Source organism: Acanthaster planci, linkage group LG05, assembly GCF_054643075.1.
Source record: "Acanthaster planci isolate LZ-2023a linkage group LG05, COTS_SCS, whole genome shotgun sequence".
NCBI lineage: Eukaryota > Metazoa > Echinodermata > Asteroidea > Valvatida > Acanthasteridae > Acanthaster > Acanthaster planci.
In genome coordinates this window covers 22,597,606-22,622,142 of record NC_141781.1, presented here as the reverse complement: position 1 = coordinate 22,622,142, position 24,537 = coordinate 22,597,606, and the positions used below count along the sequence as shown (strand labels likewise).

The window sequence follows — 24,537 nt, the reverse complement described above, 5'->3', positions numbered from 1 at the left end:
GATTGAATTTTTGCAGGCGTAACTCTCAACGCATCGCTGCTTGTCGACAGATGCAACGCTGGCCTTTTCAACTTCGGGGGTCACTCGTCATTCTCCAAGGGAGTGTCAAAAAGACCCGTATTCACTGGATCCAAAACTCTTTTAAGAAATACACAACGATGGCAGTTGCAAGTAGCCTTGGTCTGTCATCCCAAAAAACGAAAATGACTGATTACCCTTGTTGTCGTCTATAGTTCACAAACGCCAGGAATAAAACATATGCAAATGAGATGCAAATCTGCTAGCTTTGAACTGCCCCTATCTGCAGACAAGCAACAATCAGTATGCAAAAAGTGGTGGTGGTTCAGCCAGTAACAAAAGCAGTGTTTTTCTGGTAAATACACATCAGTTGCAAAAATGACTTTATCGGTGCCATTTTTTTTATTTGCACTAATTTTACCTGGACAATGGGCGAGGATCTAAAACCCAAAGGTAAAGATTTGACCATTCATCAGTGGATCTTTGCCATTCGTTTAGCGTCACACAACAGTATTATTAACTTCTTGTTACTGCCTCTGAATATAGAAACCCCTTTGGAGGCTGAATGTTTTACTCTCTCGACTGTTTTATAACAGGAAACATTTCCTGCGCACATCTACTTGAACCTCAGTGGGCCCTGGGAGACGCGACAAAGAGGTCGCAGCAAGGAAATGATTTCTACGCGGACGCCCGAGGAGAGTGGCAAATCTCCCAGTTCACAGCACCTGCGACGCGACCAGAGGGCCGCGAACAGCATCAGTTCGTTCGCTGAAAGACACCGCCGAGATGAGATGACGCCTGGCCAGCAATGTACGAGAGACGTGTCTCTCGGCAAATCGACTCGTGATAGAAGTGATATCGCGATCGCAGCGGGGTGTCAGGAACCGATGGAAAGAATGACTCCTTGGGAAAAAACTATGCCACAGCAAATTGGTAAGTCGACTTATCGACGACAAAAACAAAGGAGTCAGAGTTTCACCTGTAACGTCTGTTAGCTTTGGAGAGATGTAACATGCACGGTTTCAAGAACACCACACACACACACCCAAACCGAATCAACAATTCTACTTTATCTAAAATCCAATGGTGGTTCGCGCTGTTGTCCACACATCCATCCAAACCGAATCAACAATTTTCCTTTTTCTAAACCCCAGTGGTGGTTAGTGGGCTCTGCTAAGTTCGCGCTGTTGTCCATAGTGTCTTTCTCTTCAGCGATTTGACCAAAACTGACCGAAGAAGCAAAAGTGTTGTGAATGCTGGTTGACTGATTTTCTAAGAATTAAACAAGTCTACTTGCCAAATATGACTCCCAGGACATTGTAAAAAATATATTGTTGGCACTTGTCGTCCAACATCGACATTTCCTCGGTAAGTTTTCACATTGTGTATATTGACTCACAGACTAACCATGAGACAACAATTTTCTATAATCAATGCATTTACTATTTAGGAAAACTGCCGATACAATACACAGCCTCTACAATCAACCAACTTAATGCAACCCTTTTCCCCTTCACAGCGAACTGCTTCAAGTCTGAAAAGTGCAAGCCTCACCGTTATGCCAGCCTATCTAGTCACGATTTTACAAGGTAAGCCGTTTATTCAAATAATAAGACGGGTGTGATAATTTCGGGGTCGACTAGCATCACATGGCCCCTTTTTTCTTCCAATTAACAGGACATTTATTTCCTCAGGTTTTAAAGTAAAACTCTTGCCCATTAAAGAAGAATAGCGATAAACGTGAAATGTTCATCTTGCAAAAGACTCTGTTCATAATCTCACGACATTGGACGATGTCAAGTTACACACAGTTTGGAATCAGCCTGAGGGGCGCCAGCAACTGGATGATAAATATTTCGGTGATTTTAGGGGCAGTTACTGAGAAGAAAAGGACAGCTGGACTGTTGTTCATTTTCTTAGGGGTGGGGGTCGTAAGGTTGTTTTCTGGTAATGAAAAGGAACAACTTAATTGTATGATAATCAGTTTGACCAGGCACTCCGAATCAGGCATTGTTGCTTTGGGATTTTCTTATTTCTTGATAGCTGTTTATCTCGTCAAACTGACTCGAAGCGCATTCGTTCCAAAGAAAATGTGAAAATCTGCACGATTTGAAAATGGAGCCATTCCAATGTTATCAGAATTTGCACGAGTGTTGTGTTTTTCATCGATATAAACGTTTATAACAAGGAAATGGATCAGTAATTTTACTAACTTTGGCCGGGAAAGATTTTGCGCACAACTTTCGGCGAGTCCAGTGTCGTCCTCTGCAGAAGTTCCTATATTTAAGGGAGCCCAAGACGCGAGAGTAAACCCAGCATGCAATTCACAAGTGCTGCCCACAGAGATAAAATAACTACAACAGCAAATTGTCGTACTTTTTTGTCAAAATACTTTTATCACCGGATCAAGTTTAAGGTTAGGAATGTTCACATCGTGACTCAATCCCCTCCCCTCAGCGAGACGTGCGATAATTTTCACCAAGTAGCCTAAGGCCCAAAGAATGAACCGACACAGTTCATGTTTTCTGAGGCTGTGACTGGGGAAAAATAGTTACATGAGAATGTTCAAGTGCAGTTATCTACAACTTGAACGAAGGAAATTACACATGCATTTTTATTTTACATGTGTAATATCGGCTTCAGATACAAATGATTAGTTCTGTAACTTGAAAACAAAAAGATTGAGTTTTTACTTTCTTCAGAGTAAGTCTTCGATTTTCTTCTATATGCATTTTAACTTAATTCAAAGATTTTACAAAACTACTTAAGTTTAAATTACTGTGTTTCAGTGATTATACATTAATATAGAAATAAGAATAAGGTCTTCAGAGCTTCAGAGGAAATGCAATTGCCCTTTGAAAGAAAAACAGCGAAAGTTAGAGATGTTAGAATACCGCTAGATGTATAGGCCTACAACCAATTCGATGACGACTGATGTTTCAGATGTTGTGGTTTGTATAAAGACACATTTTGTTCGGAACAATCTTGCGAAATAGCCATGGTGAAAAAGTCTGATGTCAGAGACGAGTATCGCTAAAAAGCGTCCCTTATTCCATTAAAATTCCATGTGTTGACCCTTTAGGATGTGAACTGCCGTGCCCCCTTTTTGCCCTTTTTCCCTCCCAGTCTATCCCCCGGGTGGTTCTGAGGGATTTACGGTCAAACCAGACACAGAACGGGCCAACCTAAAATGAAATACTGAAAGAAGCCATTCAATCGGCTGTCAAGCAATGTGGATTCTCATTTCAAGATAGAAAAAAGTAATAATCCCCAGAAATTTACCCTGGGGTGCGTCTGGCACTCAAGTATTGCAGAAAATCACGAGTCTTTGTTTGGCGGCGCAACAAATCGGAGTCTGAATCGAAAAGGGGAAAAATGAATCAGGGGTCCTCGATGTGAAAGTGGGTCGCGGTTCACCTCTAGATTGACTAACATCGTAGCAACGGGCGAAGCATGAAATGTGCGAAGGCCTGCTGATAAGTCACGATATTGCTCGCTAGATTATTTTCCTCGCTTCGCCTTTTCTGTTGCAGCTCACAAGCATCAGCAAACTCTAACTGAATTCGTTGAACTTCTGAACCTGCGGTGGCGGGGAAACAGCCACTCTGCTTTGTTAAAACTATGGCATTCATACCAGGTTTCAGCGCGGGTGTGGGTTGGATTGTTCGGGGATTCTACTTCCACACATAGGAGGGAAATAAGTATACACAACCGAAATTTCAAAGCTGTTTCGAAATGAAAAGGCAGGCACATTGCAGGAGACTGATTTTTCGCAACCCGTACAGAAGTGTCGTTGGAAAGCACGTAGCCAAGCAATTCCCCTTAGGCCAGCAAAATATATAAAGGAAAAAAAGAGAATTAAAAAATAAAAAAGGGGGCCTGTTAAAACTCCCCTCTCGACAGCCCCTCCCTCCACCTGCCAAAAATGGATCCACCCTTACAACGAAAAAAATTCGTTTAAAGATCAAAAGCTAGTGGATCATTTTCGAAACAAATTGTGCTTAGTATTCAAAATGGCGGCCTCTGTAATTGCATATGCATGACCCAAGGTAGGTTTTTTTGGCGCTCCACCGTGTTTCAGAGTAAAGGTCTGCCCGCATTATTTTCAGGGAACAAAACCATAACGAAAGTGCCATAATTTATACAGGGAGAATGAAGGGCAACAAGTGCGAGAGGACAGTCGGCTAATGCTGAGTTCTGCGTACAATTAATCTCACCTACATAATTTATGACTCACTACATTCGTCTCAGCACGTACCAAACTGCCTGCCAACTGTTTGCAGGCAGATCAAAATTTCACATTCAGGCTCCCAAATACATTTGATTTATGATATTGTTTATTGAAAAATTCTTGACCTTGTCATTTTGTGCGTGGTGGTTGGCTTACTCAAGGGTCAAAAAGTCAACGTGTTCATCTGAAACAACTTTTGTGGTTAGCAGCTTAAATTATTCGTACCCTTTTGTATACGTAGCCACTTTATGGTTTTTTTTTTAAACCAAGCATTCAAGTTGCTTTAAAGGTTGGCGCATGGCAAACCATGGACCAATATTGGCCGGGGTGACACACGGAAAAGTTCCAGCCACCTCATGACATTAACTGGAAATTTCAGTTAATACTGTATATGGAAAAATTGTGAATGGTGGGAGAACAGACAAAGGAAACCCTGCATGGGAAAATGCACTCTCCCATTTGAGAATATCAACCAACGGGGTTGATTAAGATGACTGGACCCCATCATATGTATAGTGTTATTGCCACCTCAGTCCTGCTTGTTTGCTTCATCTTCCCCATGTCTTCAGTTTTGTGTTTCTGTTTCTATGCCGAAATTTGTAATTTATCCGAATACCAGCTTAACTTATAACAAGGAGTTCTCTGAATTTTCCTGTTAGTTTTAAATCTGAGTTCAGGCATTTCTGAATTTGCTATGTTTTTGCCCTAGTGTTTTGTTCCGACTGAATGCAGTTCCAGACAGCTTAGCCTACTTTACTGCCACGCTTCATTTTGTGATATAAAAAATATTCTTCCCAACTTCACACCAGATTTATTACAATGGCCAAACAGAGAGAGAAATGTTTTACTGTACGCAGCGGTAATTCATCCCTCCCGTCGGGAAGGAAAAAAGTCACAATGGGTGACGTGATCACCAAAATACAAAGCGAAGGGGTCTCACGGGTGCTTAGTGAATCCAATGACAAGAGAGAAGGAATTCGAACAAGCCCCTCAATCGCCGACAAGGGGGTGATAACATTTCAAAATAGTAATAATAATAAAACCACCCCCTTCAAACGGCCTGTGAGTGGTGAGACATTGCTGGGAAGGTAATTAGGGATAGGAACGGTGTCGGATCACCGTAGCAAGTTGTTCGTTTCTTCAGGAAACAGCCTTGGCTGATATTTGCGGAAAATCTGTTCTCCGTAACTTATACCTTGATGATTTTCCAATCTTCTGATAAAATGGGTAGGTCGTAGCGCTGTTAAAGCTCTGGGTTACTTGCAAACGGGGCAATTTTCCTTGAAAATTTGAAGTCAAGATTTCTCTTGATGTCAGTAGGCCTTGAGATGGTTTTTATTGGGCTAACTTTAATCGACTCGAAGAGCAGGCCAATGGTTGATACGGTACGTTTTGACAAAGAATCAGTGTAATAATTATTGTCATCGGTCTGATTTATTGAGACTTGGTTGCCTTGAAAAGTAGTATATGCCACAAATAATTAGCATTACGAAACTCGAAACGTCCTCAATGAATCACGCGCGTCTCTTGTAAATCATTCATTCACACAATGGTTTCTTTTCCTTAATTTAAAACCTCCAGACTGTCTGAGACGCCCTGAAGAAAACACTCATTTTCAGTGATAGACTTTTTAAGTCAGTTTTCACACAAAGGCATCGCGAGGGAAGAGGGGGGTTCTTCCCCCCCCCCCTTTCCGGAAAACTGTAAAAAATGAAAAGGGATAAAAGAAAAGAAGAGGAAGAAATGAAAAGAAAGCAACAGACAAAAGGAGATTGAACAATCCATTTGCCTAACAAAGTTCAAATTGATTCCTTTTAGTGTTCATGGTTTATCAGTTCGCTGCTGATGAGTGCTTTATCATCCTCCAGAAAAGTCATCACCACGCCCATGCCTGCCCAGCAACACATGTTTCGATGCCTGTCCTTCCTTTTTGAAGTTGAAATGTTAACACTTCGAAAAACACCTTTGCTTTTAACCTTTTTGTGATTGCATATCCGTGATTCTGAAGAAATGCAGACTCAGCTGCAACCTTTACTCAAAGATATTGCAAAAAAAGTTTCACTTTCTGGAATTTCTCAATGTTTTTCGCCGAAGGAATATGATTCGTTGAAAAATTACGATAGAGACGTTACTCTGAAACTGACTGAAAGGTCGAAATCTCAAACGTCGGCAGTTTGTGCGGATCAAAACACTTCTACAGTTCTCACAAAAAGAAAGAATGCGATCACCATTGGTCAAAATGTATTTTTGAAACGTTTTTGAAGCCTACTTCTTTTTATGAGCCAATGTAGTTATATGCTTTTCCCTTTTTGTTTACATGTTTTACTTGGGACCCATGTTCCACTACCGCAGGGAAGCACAAACGTAAATTGTGCGGCGTCCTCAGTAGAGAGACTATTAAAATGCAAAACCCTTTACAGTAAGTGAAACTGGTATTCTGACCAGTTGTGGAAATGTACACAGAACACCTGGTATCCAGCGTATTCAAATTAATTAACAAAGGCTGAGCGAGAGCGTGAAGAAATTGAATGGCGCGGTTGGCGTCTTTACCAAGGCATGGCGCTTGCGCAATACAACCTTGTTAGTCTTGTATTCAAGCCGCTAGTACCAGTGTGTGCTATTCGGTAGTACGCACTCTGCGTGCTGAATGAATAGATAGACAGTTCGGCTTGAGAAGTGTGTACTAGTTCAGTGACTGCAAAAGAGTCTATTTCTTTTGTTGACTTTCTTTGTTGAGTTTTGCCCAAACAATAAAATGATTCGGCTTAAGGATTAGGATTATAGACCTCCGTTTGCCGTTACGCTCGAGTAGAGAACAATTGGAAAATTATCGCCGAAAATCTCGAAATACTGGCCAACCAAAGGTTCAAAATGCAAACAAATGGGTTTTTTGGAGAGGAAATTCACTTCTGAACATTCCTGTAGTATCAAAAATGAGAAGTTCGCCGTATTTAAAAAGTCGACTCGTCAGAGGTGCCTGGTTCCAAGCTAAAACTTTCCACATTTTGTCGTAGGTGGCGCCCTTTCATTGGCAATACATGTACATGTACTTGGAGAAGATTGCATTGTACAATGGAATTGAAAGGAAACCCAGCAGGCACGTTTTAAGATTGGGGGATGGGTAATCTTTCTGCCAAACATCTCAAGCATAATGAGAAATTATATTTCAAACCCCGAACATGGTATCCCATAATGTTATTTCCTTGCAGGCAGGTGAAGACAGAGTCAGAGAAAAAAAAATAAATAAATATATAGCCCCGTCACATAAACTCACTGCCCAAGAAAGGGCGCCACCTACGACAAAATGTAGAAAGTTTTAGCTTGGAACCAGCTACCTCTTACGAGTCGACTTTTTAAATACGGCGCATTTCTCATTTTTGATACTATAGGAATGTTCAGAAGTGAATTTCCTCTCCCAAAAACCCATTTGTTTGCATTTTGAACCTTTGGTTGGCCAGTATTTCGAGATTTTCGGCGATAATTTTTCAATTGTTCTCTACTCGAGCGTAACGGCAAACGGAGGTCTATAATCCTAATCCTTAAGCCGAATCATTTTATTGTTTAGGCAAGACTCAACAAAGAAAGTCAACAAAAGAAATAGACTCTTTTGCAGTCACTGAACTAGTACACGCTTCTCAGGCCGAACTGTTAATGTATTCATTCAGCACGCAGAATGTGTACAACCGAATAACACGCACCGGTACGAGCGGCTTGAATACAAGACTAACAAGGCTGTCTTGAGCAAACACCATGCCTTGCTAAAGACGCCAACCGCGCCTTTCAGTTTCTTCATGCTCTCGTTCAGCCTTTGTTACTGAATTTGTTTACACTGAATATTCATAAAGCAGCTTTATTTTGACAATTGCAGTTCGTTTCCTCCCAGCGTCTTGCAAGGGTTTGGAAATTTAAGTGTGCAATAAATTCATACCTGTTGTGAGCGAGAGTACGTGGCTCACGTGCTTGTCAGTGTAACGAATAGACTGTGCTGATGAGCAGACGGTGGTAGGTTCGAATCCTACTTCTGCGAGCAGGAAGTAGGTTTCACTGCTTACGTACATTAAAGCACTGATCTTAATGGGGTATAGCTTTTGTACCTTTTAAAATTTCAGTAAGATGTCCTTGTTGCCCTATACTGTGACACTTTGTTGTAAATAAATTTCGTTTTGTTTCTTGTATAAATACAGGATTTAAAAGTCCTCTACAAAAGTGCTGAAATGCGGCGAATTACAAAATACTACAACTTAGTTTATTTCCTTCCACCAAACTGTAATTTTACAAGCTTTATAAGAAAAAAAAACGTACTTAAAAATTAGATACATGTACTACGATTTAAAACTAGGTACAGTGCACGAAAAACTCATAGGTAAAAAACTGTCGGTCAACAGAGGGTGTTGCACAGAGCTTAGTGGAAACATATCAAACCAATGGGATTAAAAACTACAAGTTCCTAATTTCTCAGTAAATATTGGCCGACAATTTCAGACGGTAATTTTCTCTCTCGACAAGGGGTGGTTAAAAGACACCCACGATCTCCAGCATTCTGATTAATACACTTTCTTACAGAATTTTTCACAACCTCGGCGTTCACTGACAGCTCACGTACAAGCAGTTTTTGGTAACAAGGAAGCGCTAAAATTATTTACATAAATGTGACTAAAATAAACCGTTTACAAAGTTGCAAAACTCTCATAAAGAATTATCACTGAATACACAGGTACAAAATGTTAAACCAACACAATCCAGAAACTGCGGATCAAAACATGGTGTAAGTCTTTGGTCTCCAGTCTGCTAGGAAATTTGTCACCAAAACGGCGATTTTACATGGGCAATTTGTCTTGATCTGAGCTTATTTAATAAGTGTAACTGTCACATTAACCCGCTGACCTTTTTTTTCTGCAAAGCAAGTTTATACAAAAAAATCTGTTTTAATAAATTTCAAATATAAGCATGAAAACAGAGAGCCTTTCTTCCAGTCAGTGAGAAATTTCTTAATTATTTGGATCACGATCAGTGACTACAAATTCATGAAAAATAACTCGACCGAGACGAAGCTCACATCGGGCGTACCTCCACTATTAATGGAATCATGCATTAACATTCATCCAATCCGACAAAACAGAACTGGCTCAAAAAAAGCTGCAAAAGAATTAGTAGGAAATGATAAAATCTCAAATCTAAACTCTTAGAATTTTCCAATTGTAACATCAAATTCAAAAAGGATTAATCACAACTAACATATATACAACATAGTATTTTACACCACAAATCAAAAGTGCATTAAAAAGGTTTGCGTCAAAGAAAGAATTTTCCTCTGAGCAAAACTGAAGGCCAGATTTTATGTGTTGATTTCCTCATATGCAATTCAGAATACAACAGCGAGTTATTTTAGTTTTCATTTCACTCCAGAATTCTAAATAAGTTTGTTCCTATCCACTTGCGTATATCATGCCGAGTACTTGAAAAAAGTCTCTAAGTGAACAGACAAGTCCTAATAAACTTGTCTACAGGGTCGTCATGATTACAAAATACTCGTCTTTGGCAAATACGGAAATCTTTATCACCAGTATATATTCCGTGATGTTAATGAATATCAATATTGGTGACCAGAAACTTTATCCATATCCCACTCAATCTTTAAGGTCTATATCCACATCTTTTCGTTACCGCCCACGTCTGCCCCACCCACGGGACCTCCCCCTCCCCCTGTGTACCTGTCACTGCCTCTTAAGTTCTGCATCTCCTGTCGGTTGCCAACATGCCCTGGAGACGAAGATCCGAATCCCAGCTGGTAAGCCAAGACTTCTAAGATGAAGATGATAACGGCAAATCCCATGCCAAGCATAAGCATAAAGTATAATCCTTTCAGATCGACCGAGGTGAGGGAGTAAAGACCTTGAATCTCCCAGACAGAGGGTTCGCCTTGACAGGTACCCTCCTTGTTCAACTCAACCCAGAGCGGATTGTCGGTATTGTTCTTCCATATCTGATCAATGATGCCCGTCTCTTGCAGGCGTCTCACGGCATAAGTAAGCTGGTCACGGAGTGGGGAGCCGGACTGGACTCCTAGGCCGTACTCGACCAGGGCAAAGTGGCCACCGGTAATGTAGAGATCACACGGCCATCTAGCTGCTTCCTTCTTCAAGACTTCTTTGTCGTGGATTAAGGCATAGCGACCGTTTGACAGACGAACTCTCTGTACGGCCTCCTCAACTCGGACTTCAATTGTTGTCTCGTCTCCGTACATGGCGTTAGCAGCGTGGATGTACTCCCAGAACCGACGATAATCCTCCACAAAGGAGTACTTGAAGAAGTCGTAAGCTGGGCTATCCTTGATGAAGCCGACATCAACCGTGGTCTCGTCTAGAAGGTCGCCGACATCGCGAACGATACCAATACTCTTAGAAGCCGTCAGGAAAGGGGTGAGGTTGAAAAGGAAAAGGAACACCATAACGATGCAGAAGAACCACCAAAAAGCAGCTAGGACGCGGCCGGTGATAGAGCGCGGTGAGGAGTCATAACTCTGCAGAAACAACGTGGTCACTTGGAACCAGAATGTGTTCCAGACATTAAAACTCTCGCTCTGCTCCTGGGACGCCTCTCCCCGTTCAGCAGCCTTGGACCACTCCTGGGAGTTGAACCGGCCAATGAGGGTCATCAGCACCGTCACAATAACAAAAGCCAACAGATTGACCAGCCAGACGTCCCATCGGAAGGGAAAGACAGGAGCGAAGGGATACTCCCAAATCCAACTCGGATGTTTGATGAGGACACCCAACTCGCTCTTGATGAAAGGCACGGTAAAGTCGATATATTCATCACGATGTGGTGTGATAGCCATTGGTGCTGCAGCAATATCTGCATACTAAAGACAAAAACAACAAGATCTGATTATAAGCACGAGATTTCTGATAATTTTTGATATTGCATCAAATAATTTGGGGTTTCACAAGCACATGTAAACCACACAATTTAAACGGAGGTATTTCTTTGAGTTTTTACTACTGCTTGCATTGTGTTTCAACACTGGTCAAAGATTCTCTTGCTTTTATGAGGTTGTCCAGCCATATTTTGCCAACTACTGGAGGGAAAATTTACGACTATGAAATAAAAGGGTCTAATTAACGACCGCACTCTATTGTATTTAACTTATCAACACCAAGATATTTAAAACCATGAAGTTGGGTCCAGAGATACGTACCCCGTTGACTAGTCTCCCCATCAGGCCGCTCCAACTGTTGGTCACGATGTCGTATCTGCCGTAGTCTCCTTCAGACACCAACTCCAGTTCGTAATCGAAATTGTGTCCTAGTTCCTCCTCCATGACGCGCTTAAGATGGACAAGAAACTCAGGGATGAAACCTTGGATACCGACTCGGCTGTCGTCAAGGAGATATGGCGGCTCCTGGAATGAAAGAAAACCGAGGAGACAAAAGATTGAGAGGTTATGTCTGCGATGCCTAGACTAAGAACATTTGAAGGAAATATTTCACGACAATACTGCAATGCAGTCAAGACTCCCGTTGAGAGAGGATTGAAGACATGTCAATATCGCGTCATCGAGAAAGGAAGAAGGTAAGAGAGTTCACTGAAATAATAAAAAATTAATCCACGAGTAAAGTCACCCCAAATTTACACGTCGTATGCCACTGTTTCGGGTTCTGATTTCATCGGTACTTTGGCCGTCAAGATCTGTCACATGAGTTCAGAAAGCCGAGGAACAGTTAGAGTTGCCCACTGACATAAAGGGTGGAGGTTCGAATCCCATTCAGCCTAAATGAATAAATGGCTTTGTATTACAACGCCTGGACGTATTTGATTTTTAGATGAGATATATCTTCAATATTAATGGAATTTTAGGGCAAGCTGAAATTATTTATTCACAGGCACAGAATCGTCTCATAAAGCTTAATTTTTCCCTTTTTAGAGATAAGTGGGTTTTGCAACTGCGCCATACATTGGACTCGGTATTCTGTAAAATATATTATCAGCGAACTCAGAAAGACTTCGACAACAACATCTGTATTTCATGGCCTTGGTCCCGAGGTACCTTGAAAGACTGGGCCAAATTCTGACGGGTAATAACTCTTCAGCACCATACGAGTTATGATCGCTGGACTGTCTAGCGATGAAAAGGTATAACACATGCGCTTTTACCCTTAAGTGGGTAAAAGTGCAAAGTGTCACTCCGTGTCTTTTACCGAATTCACACATCGGGCTTTATTGTGGGCATTCGCCTGTCAACACGAGTCCCCAGAGGGTGTGAGTTTAAACAAACAACGCCACGTATTAACGGACATCAACTAAAAAGTATTGGGGCATTACCAACTGCTGCTTGAAAAATCCTAAAGGTCGCCATTGGATGTCGGCAACTGGTGTACGCGCATTTGGATTCAACATGAAATTGAGGTCAAGTCATATAAGTAAAACAATGTTACAGAGGAAACGGTACATTTGTAGGCCTATAGCTTGATTATGATAGAGATGAATTAACAGGTTCACAAGTTTGTCATTTATCAACAAAATAAATCGTCCTATAAGAAGCTTGAATTATGAAATTAATCTGCAGGGTCATATTCATACCAAGTCATAATAACAACTTCGGATTTGTTTCATTCCCTCAAACGTATTTTGGCGTATAATATTCAGACATTTGGGCGAGTTCCTGAACGTCCATTTCAAGCCAGCCGACAAAGATGCTAGGCAACTGGCAGAGAAACTTAACCTTGAAAGTCTTAGTCACGAGATGGCGCCCTGGCGTCTTACCTCTAGAGAGACGATCTTGATGGTGTCGACTTCTGCATTCCTGAAAGGACCCATGTAAAGGCGAGTTTTGCTCGGCCATTGTCTGCCGTACTTCAGCTCCCAATGTTTAATATTCTGTGTCCATGTCCCCAGCGGTTTGACTTCCTACATAATCAATAAAAATTCACTGTTAGATTTAAACATACCTGAGTGTTTTGGCAGTGAATTTCACCAATAGTCGCAGATGTACTTGGTTTTCAGCACATCAGTCAATCTCCCAAAATACTTAACTAGGAAGTTTGAAACCAAAAATTGTGTGCAGTAATAATGAAGAAAACCTTTTTAACAATGCAGATTGAAATCATTCAAGCTTTTACGATAGCTGCTGTTGTTTTCACAAAATTGTCACTAAACTGACTTCCCCATAGCTAATTTAATATGAATGGCTACCGTTTTATTCATGACTTACCTCGACGTCATTATGCACGTACACTGTTGCTCCTTTGCCCATGTAGATGTCAACAGTGTAGTTAACACGATTGGCGTGCTCATCGAAGGCAACTTCACCACTCAATCCTTCAAAACTGACCTACAAATTTGACAAACATTGAAATATATAACCTCATTAGAATTTTGGAAGCGTGCACAGCAAAACACGACAAAGAGGGGATGTTTTGGAGGAAAGGATATAAAAAAATGCTGGTTTATTTTTATATTAAAAAAAATTAAAATTATTCGTTGTTAACAAGGTATTTCTTTTAAACAGATAGAGCAAACACTTGTTTTCAAAGTTTAAAAGCTTTTGATTTAGCCGGTCTGTCTTAAAAATGACTGTGAATAGGACAGATAAAGAAATGAATGGGGTTTTCTAACTTACGCTTTTCAGTTCGGGGTCTATTGGGCTGTAGGTATAATCCTCCATCGTTTGACAGAAGATTCGATCGGTAGGGAAGCGACCAGTCCTCTGTTTGTACCGTTGGAGGGCGTGAGCGAACAGGAGCACGGAATCATAGGCAAGTCTGAGACGGTAGGGCCACTCGTCTAATGGCTCCGCCTTCTGAGTCGTGTAGTCGAAAGCCACGTTGTTCTTCGTCAGCATCTGGAGGCGGGTGATATAAGCCCCACCCCTCCGGATCTTGTCGACGTCATCCCACGTTAGCGGCATATTCTGGGCGAGGAAATTATTTTTCAATGGATAAATATGATGGAATGGTGTACAAAAAAATGCCGTTGGCAACTCTTCAGAAAGGCGGAGAAATTCACCTGAGATGTGGCCACATCTCATGTGCTTAAAACTTACAATCTAAGACGGTCAAAATGCTTCTAAATTTGAGATGCTCATCAACCACTTCATCCACACACATAAGTTCAACAAAAATATGCCGGGTAAATATGCTTTTCTTCGTTCCACAAATTGGCCAAAGTTCGTTTGTTCGTAGAGACACAAAGATGCTAGGTAAGGACTCAGCTTAAGGGTTTGTCTTTGGTTTATTATTCCTGGTTATAATTCCTGCTTACCAAGTTGCCTAGCATCCAGTGGTAGGAGTCCTTCATCATATCCTCTTCAATAGCCTAAAAAGGGAGTAACCGTGTAGAATGTATGAGCAACGATAGGGACGACTTGTTACAAGTACAACTTATTTTAACTTATGTTAGTAGTGACTGTGTAAAATCCTTTGGGTCTCTCAATAACAAAAATTTGTCAAAATTTGTCACTTCTACATTTAAATATAGAGTAGCTTCAAAATGCCAGTTATAATGCAGTCTACTGATTGTGCCTGAGGACTTACCAAGCGCACAACCTCCATGGCATTTTCCTGGTACTCGCAGTAAAGGAGAAGGTTCCGAACCCTCGAAGCTTTCAGTGTTTCTGTCAGCAGCTTATGATCCGTCACTTTCTGCATCTTCACATTCCAGCCGTACATATCCGCATAGCCCATCAACGCATCGGCGACATCGAGACCTGTCATGTCGAATCGATTAATAAAGTGTTTTAAAGTTCCACTTAGTTTATTGTGGTATTACAGATCTCAAAATGCGCTATAAAAGCTATTGAAGCGGAGTACATTTTCATGAAGTATGGATGACCGAATGGATTAGACACTTACCAGAATCCTGATCGTACAGGACGATGAAGTCATACCACTTGGTGTAATTGATGAGATGAACGAACATATCCACCATTTCTGATGTGGTGGGGAGCATTTTGAAGGCTCGAGAGCCCTCGGCCTGGTCTAAAGCGATGGTAGGGTTGACAGCATTGCCCACCATGGCACCCACGGATCGGCACTCGTAGCACAGATCGTTGGGGACGATCAAGCCCTGTACACTGGCCGAGAAGATTCCTGGACACACGTCTGTCCACGGAAGCAATCAAATCAAAAACAAACGATCTTAATTTAGATTTCTTCATTTGAACCCAGCCAATGCTGACAGGTATAAGCTACGTGAAAACATGAGTCGATGCGGCGATGTGAAAATAGCTACTTGATACAATACTCTGCTCGATGGAGTTCAAAAAGGAGGTTTCAATTGTGGTCAAATATTATTAGTCAGTGGAAAATCTAATAAACTGAAGTTCACTAATCCAAACCCCGACAAGAACTTTTGCAAACATATTTCTGTTCCGACTCAGTTGAGTTTAACACCTGGCCGAGTCCAAGAAATAAGAGAGAATTACGTTGTTAATAAACAAAATAAAGCACAATGTTTCCACCGTTGACACTGCTTGATTTGGCAGGTTTGGAGTTCAAGACCATCTGTTATTTTTTAGTGCTGTACATCTATATGTATATCATTGGCCAATTAAATCGCTTTCTTCTTTCATCTTCCTTTCACGACTACATCGCGGTTATTTCTCACAAAAGGCGGTGGACGGGTCTATGAATTCACAGGCAATTTCACTGTGCAGTTTATTGGCAATAATGACTATGCCTTCTGAGCCAATTTGCCCTCATTTGACAAACTTAAGAAGCGATCACTCTTAAACTCCATCTCACCGAGTCTGAGGGCTTGAAAGGAGTTAGTGCTGAACTCCTTCTCGTTAGGAGGAGCAGGTGCCACTCGAGCCTGGAAATGAGTAACTTTGATGTTGTCTTGCGGGTATTGGATGTTGACATAGCGTTGAGCATCATCCACGATTCGTTTGTATTCATCGTCGACGTCCGATATGTTGCCATAGAAGGATTCTGTGAGAAGAAGATACAAGAGGTTTGTTTCTCTTTTGCCTGCGTCATCCACAAAGACAGTGGGTAAAAATCACCACAGTGCCTGCTTCGTATATGAACTATACCCCCAAAATGCAAGACTTTTGCAGATTTGTGGAAGTAAGTATAACGACAAGGTCCAAGTTGCTTCACATCAGGCTGACCGATTGCCAATAGTCCTAAAGGACAAACTGCCACAAATCTCCAACAAGAGGCACGATTTTAGAGGACTGGGACTATTAACTATTCTTTGTGTATCTGGTTGAGAATGACTGTTGATAAATAACTTGCAGTTTCTTTCTACCTTTTCTGATATTTTGTACAGATGGCAAGACTACTTTGCAGTGCTTTAATGTTTGAGAGGAGGAAAGGATTTTTGTCAAATAAGGTACGAGCTTGAGTGTCTCATTTACTGAAGAGTGTGAAAATTAAAAGTGAGAATTCACATGGCCGGCGACATCTGATGGGTACTTAACAGTACATGTGCACATGTTGTCCTCGAATCCTGACATGAGAACTGTTTATGGGATTAGTCGCTTGTAAGTCTACTGATTATCTCAGTCCCTTTTGGGAGGAGGGGGAAATTACAGGTCTGGGCATTCTTGAGAAGCAAACTGAGGGTACGCAGGGAAGAACTTAGGGTCCTTCGAGCACGGCAGATGGAGTTCGAAGCAGCAAAACCTGAGCTATTTATTAAATGTCTTTCTCAGTAACATGACGGAAAAATATCGGCAAGAAATTCGATCAACCCATGTACGACTTTGGGAATTGGGAGTGGGTTGCAAACAGATCATGATTACTGAGTATTTTTTTTTTCTTGGCTATGAGAGAGGAAGTGTGGGTAAATTTCGTGATTTAAAACATTTCATTTTCCGTGTTTCCGAACAGTATGGCAGAATTGCTCTATTTATTTCCCTCAAGGACATGTAAAATTACTAAACAGTTATCCCAAACACTTTCTAACTAGACTCTAGCACAATTTTTCAAGTGGAAAGAACATTCCACTAAAGTCATCATTGCCCAATCCAAACTCTCCATTTGTTGAGAACCAGAAATCGCCGTTTTACCGCCTTCTGGCGGGTGACGGTTGCAAAATTTAAACTGCTTGGATGTCGGTTGAGAAAATGGCGCCGAAAAAGCCTTTGTCATGCTGTCGTGTAGATGTAAGGGTAGGTTACAACGTAATAGCATGCCTGTAAACCAACAGCCCAGTCTATTGTGCGTAACCACTGAACCGAATGGTGCGGTAATGCAATGGTGTACCAGTCGCGCAGATGCCCTGTTGTTGCACGCGCAAAATATCAAACCGCCATGTCAAACCATAGAGACCACACCCAAAGCGGTGACTAACATGCATATGGAAATAGTGCAAGGAGTGATGTAACCTACAGGTACACACCTGTAGGTTTGCTTTTATGAAAAAAAACCCGAATATCGAACGATAAATGCGGACGTTTCAAAAAAAGAGTTCAACAAAACAAAATAATCTGTAATTAAGTAAAGTAAACTCAAGTTATTTTGATTTGATGGCCTCCTTTCACTACTTAGAGTAGATATTCAAAGAACTGAGCCTGTCAAGAGAGATTTGAACTAATTAGCATATCGAACATATATATATATTGTTAACATAAATTCAAGCGCCGTATTATTTCACTGATTTCAGCGATATGTAGTATCGTGACATCCAAATAGACTGTATACTGCTTCACTAATGACGATCCAACAAGTAAAATCAAACAGTTGAACAAAAAATGCTCACTTTTTTGCGGTTCATTAAAAATATCCTCAGGGTGATAACACAATGTTAATTGGATGTATAGTTGAAGAAGCGTTACCATTTCAGAGAAATTGTTTATTTTGATAACTTCACTTAATTCGTCTCTTTCCCTGCTTCGTGGTCGGACTGATACCATCTGCATTTTTATTTCATTTATTTTTATAGGAGTGATGACAAGGTCAGTCTTGCGAGAAAGTAGGCCTAAACTTCACAAATGGAAACGTAAGTCCATGGACTCCGATTTGTAGCTGATTTCGGATATTTTCAATGGACGGACATAGGAAAAAAGGGGAAACAAAAAGGATCTTAAAATTTCGGTTTATATTAAGCTTTCCTGTGGATTTGTAACCCACGAATTGGCACACCTAGGCTTGGCATAGTACAGTCATGTCGCAAGTGCAAAATATCAATATTTTCAGAAATTTAGTAAGCTAAACACAACTTCAAAAAATCCTTGGCCAGGGGTAATACGGCGAACAGCAGCTTGACAACATATTCCTCGCCCACCCGCCGACATGTTTTTCTCATTCAAAACAAAAACCAATGTTGTTGTTATATTTATGTATAAGTGTTGCCACGGCGACGGCTATCCCACTGGCAACGTATTCCCCGATCTCAGCTGGGAACCAATTAAGGTGAAATACCAACTGTTTACTGCTGACATCTATATCTAAATACACAACTGTACTTTTAAGGACATGTACACTGTAAGAATGCTTCAAAAACCACGTCAAGTCTTTCAGAATTGATTAGTGGAAAATACAACGCAAAAAAGTTCAAGAACAGAAGATTTGGTTTTCATCCAGCATTGCGAAAAGTCATATGTGTAACAAAAACAAACTCAATTGGAGCACTTGCGTGATTTGTAAAATCTACTCGGGCATTCTTCCAAAACACAGCAACAGCCTATAATTATAACTAGCTAAACATCATCATGTGTGGAACTATTTTGTTTGTTTCCTTGTGGAATGATCCTCTTTGAAACGTAACTGCATCTTTAGTTATCTGTGTTCTAATTTCCCCATGGTCATTTTTGAAAATAGTTTACAGACCAGGAAATCATGAAACGCAACTTTGGTTCTTCCAAGGAAGTGAAGGAGGTTTCGACCAGCGTAACAAAAGGACTATTCATGGAGCGCTATATAATACGAATTCCAACGTTTTTCTACGGCCATTATATTCAGGAATTGAAAAATTCATTCTCGGTGACTAAATCCAAATACAATAGCCGAGCTGTTATAAAAGCTGGGCCTCTGCATTTTAATGACAGGGGTGGTGAATTTGTCCCTGCCTGAGGGGAGCTGTTCGGCTGTTTGCTCTCGACTAGAGGTCAAGATTTTTTGGTTTTATTTCTAGTTTCAAAGAATAACTGTGAAGAAATATACAAAAATGGAAGAGTATCAGGAACCAAATGTCTAGATTACAGAAAAATAACAATGAATGGTTCTTTCTGCCAAAAAATGCTATTGTTTAACACATTATTGAAACTACAATTTAAAAGCAAGATATTTGGAATACAAAAAGGGGGAGGAGTTCCATATACGGACAACATTTGATGCCCCTGTGCACAAACCTATGAGACTTGTCTAAACAAATCTGAACGTTTTCGAGTAAATGCTTTAGAATTTTCTTACCTCCATTTCACTTTTTTAGGACATGTTAACACTTTCTAATGGTTGTTATGACATTTAAGGGAAAATAAGCGTTGTCCGTATATGGAATTCTTACCAAAAAGGGTGTTTTTGTGTTTTAAAATTAAAATATTATCACCATATATTTTGGGGGCAAAAACAGGAATGCAAAATTCCTCCCAATCCTCTTGCTTTCATTGCCTTTGTGAATAGGGTTACAATGCCTATTCATTGTGAATTTCAATGATTTAGTCATGCTAACACAGTGTCGTATAGCTCAGCGGTGGGAACTTCGAATTTTCACAGTGAGCTATCGCAGGCCAACGAGCAAACATAAAAACCAAAACTACCAACAAGACTTTTGTTGAATCTGGCAACAACAGTTCACATATTGGTGGACAGAACCAGCTGGGGTTGGTGAGAAGAAATAAAGCAGCTGACAGCACATCACTACCTCCCCCTCACGTTCACGTCTATTTAGTAAAAGTTTGTTCTCCTCGTTCATATAAAGATGAGATGTGGTGTGTTTAGTTACGAAAAAATCAAAGAATATTCTTATCGCTATTTCTCATTGTTGAATAATTTGAACGTAAAACATCCAACAAATTGTGATTATTATTTTGGACGTGATGTTGAAACTACTGAAGACATCATGATGTCCATTTTTTGTTCTGCATAGCTTTGTGGCTGAATTATTCATTTACATTTCCAAAATTGATTCAAAAGAGAAATAGAGCTTCTGCTTCTGCTGGCTACTCCCGTACATCTACATATAATAGAGCAATAGTAACAATGACATCTTTTGAAGAGATCTCATTGTTCCCGGGAGCCAATCATTGGACATCTCTGCGAAAAAAATAATAATCATTAAAAACATTTCAGATCCGTATAAAAAATCATCTATTATTTTAGCACGTAAATTTAAATTTCATTACAGGAAATGGGAAGAGTTCCACACACAGACGCCAGTAATTATTCCATACAGTGACTTATGAGCGTTCGAAAAGCAAAACATGTCCAGAAAAGTTCAATTTAGGAGGGAAAAACCCAAGTTGTTTACTTAGAAAACACTAAGAATTTTTCTGACCAGTCTAATAGGGGGTTTGTGCATGAAATGTCAAGTGGCGCCCGTATGTAGAACTCTTTCCCAGCAAATAGTCATCAAATATAATTTTCAAAAAAGAGAAAAATCTCCACTTCATCTTGACCTTAGTATCGTCCGTAGTGTTCAAATTTGCACCATAAGAATTTGTTGAAAACTAAATGACATCAGAGACATTTCTCAATCACGATGATCAGTCTTTTGAAACACCCTTACACATGTAGTTCATCTACAATGGCTTCATTTGAAGGCGGGGATTATAAATACAGGAGAAGATGAAAGACTGTTCTTGTCTTAGAATCTAAACATTCGTCTATGGCTGATGATGCCAGTAGATCAAAAGCTCAGTAACCGTGAACGAACACTGCGTCCATCGACCCAAACATCTATAGGCGCGGCCATCTTGGATCATGGATTCCCACCTGTGCACTGTACTGACTACATCTTCTGCCTTATTTATTATAAACGCTTACAATATAATTACATAATTCTATATCTCTGTTACTTCCTCCAGACGACTACTTTACTCCCAAGACAGTAAGATAACGGCGCCCCGTCAGAGATCACTCAACAACAGAGAGCAGATTCCACAGAGTAGTTTTTGTTTCCACTTACCGAATGAGAATTCCAGAGCCGAGGCGGTCACAAGCAATGCTGTCATCATCTGCAGAGGCAGGAGCATCTTCACCGTTCCCAATCCCATGGCAAGATTTACTCTTCGATTGTCACTGTACTTTACATCAAACTAGAAATCGACGTCTAGGATGCCGAAACTCAAGGAACTTTGGGTTCTTCTTTGGATTTCGACAGGGGCAAATTCTTGAGTTTAGGGAACACAATACAGCTGAGTATGGAGCACGTACGACGATTTCTGCTATTCACAGAACGCACGCGTACGTACCTCATTACAGATGCAGGATTACACAGCCCTGAGGGGTATGTTATTCCTGTCACTCAAATGAAGCCACGCCCATTCCTTGAAGACGCCATTTCTTCATGGGGATGCCAGCAATTAATTGAAGAGGGGCTCTGCTTCAGATCGTTTTCGGACAAAAGTGACGATTATAATAAGTATAATGATTGAAGTTTTTGTAACTGATATTTTTTTACAAGTCAAATAGCCGTTATTGGTGGCTGTGTCAATTGTTTGTTGGTTTACGTAGTTTTGGCTCTCGTGCTTAAGATAAATATGCTGTGGATTATGTACAGCACGTAATGCTGAGTAAATCTTGAATTGGGGTCTGATTTCTGTTCCCCGTACCCTGAGAACTCGCTATTAAGACTGTACGATTGTAAGATCATTTTGTAGTTATTTGAAATGTTTGATTCCCAAATGTTCTTTGGCTACAATTGCCCTTTTAATTTGTTACAGCTTCAAATGTTTTAGTCCTTTACAATGTGTATAAGGCCTCACTTATTCATGTAACATTCGCACTTAGTGTAAGGGTTCTTGTTACAAATGTAATGTAAAGTACGTGTACATAGTACACAAAATATACTTTACTTTTTGATGCGATGAATCACTGTAATTTTGGATTGAACAGTATTATAGTGATGTATTTAGGCCGGCCTGCGAATAGAGGGCCCATTTTATATTTTACCACAAACTTGGGCAGCAACCTTGCAACAGCTGTATATGTCTGAGAACATTTCTTTTCGAATACACGTTATAAAATATGCATTCAAGTCATGTATAATTTTGAAAAGATGAGAAACGTCGATTCGGGGTGTATAACAGTACTATAAAGTTAACTTTTAAATGATTAAACATGCTAGAAATTAGAATAAACAAACGGAAGACCATAAACACATTGACTGTGTGGCTGATGTGAATTTATTGGTGGTTTCGGCTCCTCTCTCACAGACTGGAATTATACCAAAAGCGACAGTCAACACCCTCAGATTTTGTTCACAATTTAAGGAACAGTTCTTTTTCCTCTTGTCGGAGAAAATGAAAAAAATACCAAATCATTCCTTCATTAACTTGATACATAAAACATAATGTAAATACATGTACTGTGTGGTCAAGATTTAAACATCCCTAGTGCAATAATGTGAATTTCTATACAGATCAGGTCTTTCTAAAGAATGAAGAAAAATTCACTCGTTATAAAGCATTTGAGCCTGTATATTAAACATTGTTTGTCAATTAAAGCTAAGTTCAAGGCAAGATAAATTCATATTTCAACACATATCGATGGTGTTGTAGTCGAGACCATCACAAGACCAGTCACAAGACCATCACAAGACCAGTCACAAGTAACAGGTTGAACAATGACAAAGCCTGCTTTTGTTGCAGTTCATTTGAATAGATGTGACTTGAATTCAGACTGGAGGTCTTGTGCTGGTCTTATGTGGTCTTGACTACAACACTGCTGATTGAACGTTCAATAATATTTCTAACTCTGGGTTGATGTACATAGAATTTTGTGGTAGGACAAACTGAACAGCCGGATCAAAGACAATCATTTTAATATCAAGTACTCTGAACCTTGATAGTAATATAATACACGCATTTCTAGCATGCAGCATTTCTAGTCATACGAGATTGCAATGCGTATCAACTGGCCTTTCATCAACTTAAGCTTTTATTTTGACAAGTTATTCCAAATGCCAATTTAGGAAGCAATTCAAGGTAGCAAAAAAGAACCCTTTTGTTTTAATGAAGGGAGGGAGAACATTCAATGAGAAATATTTTAACATAGTTCATATAATATTCTGAAATCTTCTAATTCAGATGGAGCACTTCTAATATTTCTTGATAAATTAGGTCTTTGAAGTGTATCTGTTTGCAGCCAATTTGTTGAGCATGAGAAAAAAAGACAAAATACTTCCAGCTCCAAAGCATGTTATGACTATTTTCCAAATACAGCTGGGAAATGAATGTTACAATAACTTCATCAAAGTATCCTAATCGATCTGGTCAACTCTGACATAAAAGATGTGACAATCTATTCAAGTGCATTCAAGTTTGAAGAACAATATCTCCATTGCGCTGCTTTTCTTAAGAAGACGTTCATTTTTTTTAAGATTTGAAATCTGCTACGTGTTTACGTTTTTTTCTGACAAACCACAATATTCACTTTATTTTCCAAGCCAATATCTTAAGGCAGCAAACGCTGTGTCTAATGATCCCAGCATGGGATGCACCCCCTGGCATTGTAACAGCAATGTACCAGCAGCTGCCTCATGACCCGCTGACCTCAGTTGACCCACAATGACCTTAACTTTTGACCTGAGGTGCTCGGTATCTATCGAGGTCAGCAAGTAGTCAATGAGGGGAGGGTAGTAAGCTGTGGTGACGACCTTGGCCGTTAGTTCATTACTGATGAGAAGATAAAACAGCTTGTTGTCATAGCAACTTGAGGCTATCTGCAAAGAGAAAGAAACAAACTCTGGCATAAGTGGTTGCAGAAAATACAGGTACCTGTATTTCCCTTTGGTTGTCTGTTACATCTCAGACTGGCTTGTACATGTGACATCTCAGACTGGCTTGTACATGTCACTGCAAGCGATGTCTAGCCCACCCAGTCTTACCTGCTTCTCCTGATGCAAATAATCTAGAAGGACTGGATAGAGTCTGGTATCCTTGGTGATCAGGATGAGTTTCATCGCTGTCAGCATGGAGCCCTGGGCAACCAGCTCTTGGTACAAGACTTCAACACACTTGAAGTAAAATGGCAAACAAAGCCAATCATTTTTTGTTCATGGTCAGGGGTAGAAGCCCTAGAGGGTTACCCAAATCATCAAATTCCAGGCACTGAGTCTCTTGAGTGAACACCTTCGAGTTTAAGGCAAATCTCTCTTTGCCTGCATAAACATCTCTTTGT

At 40.3% G+C, this 24,537-nt stretch overlaps 3 protein-coding genes across 5 annotated transcripts in view; 1 reads left to right on the top strand and 2 right to left on the bottom strand.

Moving 5' to 3' along the window:
* Nucleotides 1–7: 7 nt before the first annotated feature.
* Nucleotides 8–22,518, top strand: LOC110987467 (uncharacterized). Of its 3 annotated transcripts, XR_002599283.2 has the most exons (6): nt 8–471; nt 615–951; nt 1,538–1,607; nt 16,523–16,585; nt 18,140–18,196; nt 21,222–22,518. XR_002599283.2 is itself a non-coding variant. In XM_087136892.1 (5 exons), exons 2-4 carry the CDS (start codon nt 690–692, stop codon nt 18,171–18,173), a joined length of 366 nt encoding a protein of 121 aa, XP_086993018.1. In that variant the 5' UTR covers nt 8–471; nt 615–689; the 3' UTR covers nt 18,174–18,196; nt 21,222–22,518. The 3 variants fall into 3 exon arrangements, 1 of the variants encoding a protein (XP_086993018.1); XM_087136892.1 differs by lacking the exon at nt 16,523–16,585; XR_015425235.1 differs by lacking the exons at nt 8–471; nt 615–951; nt 1,538–1,607 and adding an exon at nt 11,647–11,821.
* LOC110987463 (glutamate receptor 1-like) lies at nt 8,474–21,463 on the bottom strand. Its single transcript, XM_022250205.2, has 10 exons — nt 21,323–21,463; nt 15,991–16,179; nt 15,100–15,348; nt 14,782–14,954; nt 14,510–14,563; nt 13,869–14,159; nt 13,461–13,580; nt 13,013–13,156; nt 11,448–11,651; nt 8,474–11,111 (listed from the first exon to the last, which is right to left on the bottom strand). The coding sequence occupies exons 1-10, from the start codon at nt 21,408–21,410 to the stop codon at nt 9,891–9,893; spliced, it is 2,733 nt and encodes a 910-aa protein (XP_022105897.2). The 5' UTR covers nt 21,411–21,463; the 3' UTR covers nt 8,474–9,890.
* nbas (NBAS subunit of NRZ tethering complex) overlaps nt 22,519–24,537 on the bottom strand; it is a 53,254-nt gene continuing 51,235 nt past the window's right edge. The window contains exons 56-57 of the mRNA XM_087136884.1: nt 24,245–24,373; nt 22,519–24,079 (exon numbers count right to left, since the gene is read on the bottom strand). Coding sequence (XP_086993010.1) covers nt 23,792–24,079; nt 24,245–24,373 — 417 coding nt within the window. The 3' untranslated portion in view covers nt 22,519–23,791. The remainder of the gene's footprint in view (nt 24,080–24,244; nt 24,374–24,537) is intronic.